General features: G+C 48.9%; 1 protein-coding gene across 1 annotated transcript; it reads left to right on the forward strand.

Moving 5' to 3' along the window:
- Window positions 1-428: 428 nt before the first annotated feature.
- rai2 (retinoic acid induced 2) lies at window positions 429-2,066 on the forward strand (the record flags this gene model as incomplete). Its single annotated transcript, XM_079245711.1, has 1 exon — window positions 429-2,066. The coding sequence occupies one exon, from the start codon at window positions 429-431 to the stop codon at window positions 2,064-2,066; it is 1,638 nt and encodes a 545-aa protein (XP_079101837.1).
- Window positions 2,067-6,461: the final 4,395 nt, after the last annotated feature.

Raw genomic sequence — 6,461 nt, forward strand, 5'->3', positions numbered from 1 at the left:
GTTCATCAGTATTTCACCTAAAACTCAGGATTTTTCAGCTTCTGCAGGTCAAATTCTTCTCTAATCTGCTTTTCATTGCCGCTCCCTCTGCAAGGCAGGATAGTATTTAGTCATTTCTCTCAGTCTAATGTTGACTTGATCATAAAATGCTTGTTTTTCTACAGTAAACTACAAACCAAGCATCGCAAATGCTCCTGCAGCTTTAACCGTAATCTCAGCAGAGCTGTCGTAGACAAAACATCCACGCCGTGTCCTGGTGGCGTCTCGGAGGACAAATTCCACAGCGAATGTTTGGTGTCATTTTGGATTGTTGGATTTTTATTTTCTTCTGCTCACCATCAAACCTGTTTCCTGTTTTCCAGGACTGAACAGAAGAATAATGGCTGAGAGCTCAAACTGATGTTGGACAAGCTGTATCAGCATTTGGGATGGAAAGTACCGGCGACGCGCCTGGAAGTGCAGCCCAGCCTCAGACGGATGTGTGCAGCAGGGAAGACGGAGGCCAAGACTTCAGCAAAGGGGGCGATGGAGCAGATCCGCTCGCTGCTGCTGACTCGCGCGACAGCAACGTGACGGGACTGAGCAAAGCAGGGCTCGGTAATCCCGCCGACAACCCGGCGCCACCGTTGGTGAGTCCCACGGCTGAGTCTCCAGGAGGAGTCGCTCTGAAAGTCGCCACGACTGTGCTCCACCCGGTGTGTCTGGGGGAGGGTCCTCTGATGCTGCCCATCCACCTGCAGATGGCCGGAGCGGGCGGGCCTCAGCTCGGACCGATGGGGGCAGCACCGTACCTGCTAACGAGCCAAAGTCCAGTTTCACTCCCCCTGGTTTTGGATCAGCAGGTTCTCCAACACATGAGTCCGTCTGTGATCCCTCAGAGCGCTAGCTGTGTGCCGCTGCCGCTCCAGAACAACGCCCTGTGCCAGAATCCTCTGGCGTTTGCTTTACCTCCAGCTGTGGACCCGAAGGCGGCTGGACCGGTGCAGGACGCCAACCTGCTCTCGCTCCTGCAGAATCCTGCATTCGCAGCCATTTTGCAAGATCTCTTCCCTCCCCAGGCAGGTTCCTCGACCTGTCAGTCTCCAAGCTCTTCCTTTTTCCCCCTGCCTCCCCTCGCACCTCCCTACGCCGCCCCTCTGGCGCCTTTGGTCCCTCCCGCCACGCTTCTAGTCCCCTACCCTGTCATCATTCCCCTTCCTGTGCCTCTCCCCGTCCCCCTCCCCATCCCCGTCCCTGTCCCTCAGACCGAGGACTCAAAGGGGAACATGCCAACACCAGTTTGCACTGTGAGTAAAAGCACTCAGACGTCACCTAAAGATACTACCTCTCCCTCGTTGTCTTCAAGGAAGTGCATGCCGCCATTCCAGCCACAAGGCGCGTCGCCATCCTCGCCGCCGCTGGAGGAGGGACACGTTCTGGACCTCTCTGTCAGAACATGTCCGATTGAACCAAAACAGGAATATTCCAGTCCACAGCAGGACAGCGTGCTGGACTTGTCGGTGCCTGGCGTGAGGAAGAAGTGCGTCCAGTCGGACAGACAAGTAACTTTCCAGTCGGGTCCAGAGACAAGCGGCGCCGCGTTGTCTCTGGGTGTTGAATGCACTCAGAGTTTAGATTCCAAACTCCTGGGCAGCCTGGCGTCCCTGGAGTTCAGCCGGCAGCACAAGTGGCTGGTGGACACCAGCGCTGCTGGATCTAGCTCTCTGGGCCAAGAAGCGTCGCTCAGCGGAGCCGGAAACCTCGAGATAGTCAGCACGTCGCAGACCGCCAAGGTCATCGTCTCTGTGAAAGACGCCATCCCCGCCATCCTCTGCGGGAAGATAAAAGGTCTTTCCGGAGTTTCCACCAAGAACTTCTCCATCAAACGGGACGGCAGCCAAGCAGCGTCCCTGCAGCAACTCTACGGCGTCCCGTCAGTGTCTCAGGGGGAGCAGCAAGACCCCAGCAACCCTCACAAGAAGATCTCTAAAAGCAGAGCCATAAAGCTGAAGAAGGTCAGCTCCCAGGAGATCCACTTCCTTCCTATTAAAAAACAGAGACTCGCGGCGCTGCTTCCCAGGAAGTGACAGCGATCCCCACCGGGCGCCGTTGTCCCTGACTACAGAGGATAAAACCTGAAACACACCAGGATCAGAGTCCAATCAGAGATCGTACTGGCTCCAACGACTCTGACAACGTGACCTGAGTTTTCCATGGACTTTTCTAAGCAGTTTTTTTTACGTGTTAGCTTACAGTGTGCTGCTAAAATAGACATGTTGGTCGGCGTTGTGTGTAAGGCAGCTTCATTGGGTCTTTGTGTAAAACAGTAAGACACAAAGGATCCATCTTCCATTTCATTTCCACGTTAAGAGCACTGAAAAGCTAGAAGAGAAGAAAAAAGACTTTTACTGGGAGATGATGTGACTGAGGCTGTTAAAACGTTGTCCTACAGTTGGAAATCCACACCATCATCACAAAGTTCTTTATGGATTTGGTTTGGCGTAATAGGCTTAACCTCTTCTTGACTAGATCCCCTCCCCCCTTATCTCCCCCCTTATCAGGAGATGCACTCAGTCCAGAACATCTTAGCACACGCTAGGAGGTCCGAACATGTAGCATACCGCAGTGCAAGGCCGGATTATCCAATGGACATTACGGGCACGGGCCCATTGGGGGCCCCCGTAGGGAAAACACCATGAAACTAAATGTACATAAAAGCCAGATAGTTACACTACAGTGTCTAGTATATTACTACTGGTACCACTGGCTGAGGGATGTTTGAAATGTCATTTCACAGCGTTTCATTCACAATTTTTACAATGTTTTGGTGTGGAAGGGGGCCCCTGTAACACTCCGGGCCCAGGGGCCTGTGCACTTTTAATCCGGCCCTGCCACAGTGGCAGGCAGAAACTCCGCTACCGAGCGTTGCTCCCCAAAAGATACACAGTTCAAACCCCTGAGAGGTACATGGGAATGTAACAAATGAGTTTGCTACTTTCTCCACCTTCAGTGAGCCACACAAGCCGGCGTCGTACGGAGGCGGAGACTCGGCTGATCTGTCAGCCAAACGGTAGCAAACAGAAGCATCTGTGATGTGTGTAAATCACGTCTTTTTCCTGCTGTTTACTGGTGAAAAGTTTTATTCCAGTTCTTAAAATCTCCTGTGACTCTGCCTTCTGTTTGGGATGAATTGTGAAAGTCCTGCTGGTTTCCATGGAGATGAAGGAGGTTTTATGGAGAAGCATTTATCATTTAATGCGATAGTTACCTGTAAAACAGCTCAGGTTCACGTGTTCAGCTGCAACTTTTGCACAGTTGCTCATCAGACTATGTTTAAATCATTCCTGCGCAGACTGGGCTGCTGTCTGGGTTTTACTATGAACAATCTGTTTTTTCTTTTAGGAGGAGAAAACCGCATTTTCTGCTGTTTTCCAGGAGAATTTACTCACACACAGAAACACACTGATACTTCTTTAGCAAACTCACTTCTCCGCTTGCTTTTGAGAGCATGATTAAACATTCATCGCGTGTATTTGCAAAGACGTACTTCATTTATTTTAGCTTCATCATTTCAGACAGGAGGCAGGAATACTCCGTTTAGTCAAGAAGAGGTTAAAAAAAAAACTCGTCAGACCGAAACCGAAAGCAGCGGCAGCTTTCATTTTGTTTCCACATGTGAAGGACACCGTAATCATCTGAAACCTTAGAAACACCTCGCAGCAAGTGTTTGTAACACTGTGACCCCCCCCCCCCCCCCCCCCCCTTCTACTGTTCCTGATAAACTGTTATGTGGATCTGGGCGGGAATTTCATTCACAGAGGGGAGATGAAGGGAACAAACCACAGTGAAGAGAGAGTTTTTTGTTTTGTGTGTGATTAGTGCGTTAATAGCAATGGTGATGGACCCCCCCCCCCCCCCTCCCCTTTTTTTTTTTTTTTCATTGTTTTTTTTTTTATTTTTTTTTTTTATCAGACACATCATTGTGAAACATTTGTTCTTTGTAGTTTGGTGTCATTTTGTGGAGCTCGGTGTTTCTCATCCTCACGGTCCTGAGCGGAGTTGTGAATGTGGAGCTTGTTTTGTGTGTGTGTGTGTGTATGTGTGTGTGTGTGTGTTATTTATCATATTGAGTGCACTTTGTCATAGTTTAGTTAAACCCCCCTCTGTTCGCCCCCTCTGTGATCACAGCATTTGTATAAATGTGCGAGTTCCAGGCCAGGAAGTAAAAACAGCCATATGCAGACTGTCTGAAGGAGCAGAAATGGAAAATATGTAGAAGCTCCACTTTTTTTCTTTTTTTTTTTAACCAGTTCTTTATTTATATCTGTGTACTTTAGTATTCCCAGAACCTCCTCACTCGTACCTGCGGACAAACAGGTTGACCCGATCACTTTAACGGAATTTCCCTCTTATTTATTATGTGCAACATTTATTTATATGTTTTAACGTACTGGAGGTGTGTGAGGCGATGAAGAGCGACTGGATATGAAGATGTGTCATCATCCTGAAGAACTGACACAAGTTTAACGTTACAATGAACTGAAAAGTGCTGGAAGTTAAATATTCGCTTACTGTACTGTATGTGTACTTTTATATGGAAGTTAACTAAAATCTTCAAGTCTAAATAATTTTCTTTGCCTCTTTTCTTTTTTTTGTCACCTTTTCTATGATGGGACTGGTTTGAGATGGGGGGAATTCTCTAAAATCAGTCTTGTGCCTGACTTGGTCAAGTTTCTGTGCTGAGAATTCATCCAAAATTATGGGAAAAAAAAACCTATCATCTGACAAAATGAACATTTTTTATCTCATATACTTTATAAGGAAGATTTTACACTTTAATCTCCCGTTCCACCACATCGTGATGAGAATCTCCCGTTCCACCACATCGTGATGAGAATCTCCCGTTCCACCTCATGAGAATCTCCCGTTCCACCTCATCATGATGAGAATCTCCCGTTCCACCTCATCGTGATGAGAATCTGCCGTTCCACCTCATGAGAATCTCCCGTTCCACCTCATGAGAATCTCCCGTTCCACCTCATCATGATGAGAATCTCCCGTTCCACCTCATGAGAATCTCCCGTTCCACCTCATCGTGATGAGAATCTGCCGTTCCACCTCATGAGAATCTCCCGTTCCACCTCATCGTGATGAGAATCTGCCGTTCCACCTCATGAGAATCTCCCGTTCCACCTCATCATGATGAGAATCATTCCACCACGTCCCAAAGCTGCTCTGTTGGATGTAGATCTGGTGACTGTGGAGGCCGTTGGAGGACAGTGAACTCATCGTCATGGTGGAGATGATGTGAGCTTTGTGACATGGTGCATCATCCTGCTGGAAGTTTCCATCAGAAGACGTAACGGCTGGTGAATAATGGACTCAAGACCAAGACCAATGCTACATGATTGACAAATTATTTAATAGCGATGATCTTGTTGAAACTCCGGGAATGAAGTAATGCCAGGAAAAAACTGCCAAACAGAGAAGACCGGATGCCAACGTGGTTTGGTATGTGAGTTGGAGAAGCATCCGAAACAGGAAAAATCCAGGTCCTGAGCAGGTTAGAGAGATCCCAGAGGGGCCAGAGGCAGAAAACATTGTTGGGGTCAGATCCAGGTTCAGAGGAGGTCAGATCAACTCCGGGGGGGGGGGGGGGGGGGGGGGGGGGGGGGGGGGGGGGGGGGGGGGGGGGGCAAAAGGTAGTAAGCAGCTACAAAAACAGGCTAGAGACAGGAGTCAAGGCTGGCTTGCAGATAACCAGGCGGAGAACTCTGGGTTGCATGGTGTTTAAAAGAGGAGTGGAACAGGTGAAGAGGATTGAGCAGATTGATGATAATTGCAGTGAGTAGGAAGCATGTCCAAATACGGCAGGAGTCAGTGAGGTAGACCAGAATCATGACGGAAGATGCTCCACTGTGCTCAGAAAGGGATGGACATGGTCAGCAGCAGGACTCAGGTAGGCTGTGGAGGTTAAACCATGTCATGTTGGTACTAAGGGGACCAAAGTGGGACCAGAAAACCTCCCCCCACCATTCCACCAGCAGCAGCCTGAAGCCTTGATCCTGACGGCAGGATGGATCCATCATGATGTTTCCAGCAGATTCTGATCCTACTATGTGAATGTGGAGCTGAAATGGAGACTCATCAGACCAGCAACGTTTCTCTGGAAACACCAGAGATGGTGGTGTGTAAAAATCCCAGTAAACACTCCGACCAGCAACCATGCTGCGTTCAAAGTCACGTAAATCTCCTTTCTTCCTGATTCCGATGCTCAGTTTGACCTTCGGCAAGTCGTCTTCATCATGTCTACATGACTAGACGTGTGATGCTGCTGCCGTGCCATCGGCTGGTTAGATATCTGCGTGAATAGGTGGACACGATAAAGTCACCAGTAATAATGCAGTTTAGTGTAGACGGTGGATGTGTTGCTGTAACCACGGCAACTTAAATCTGAACAGCTGAGCTCTTCTGGATCGAGA

The sequence above is a fragment of the Telmatherina bonti genome (genome assembly GCF_933228915.1).
Source record: "Telmatherina bonti genome assembly, chromosome: 8".
NCBI lineage: Eukaryota > Metazoa > Chordata > Actinopteri > Atheriniformes > Telmatherinidae > Telmatherina > Telmatherina bonti.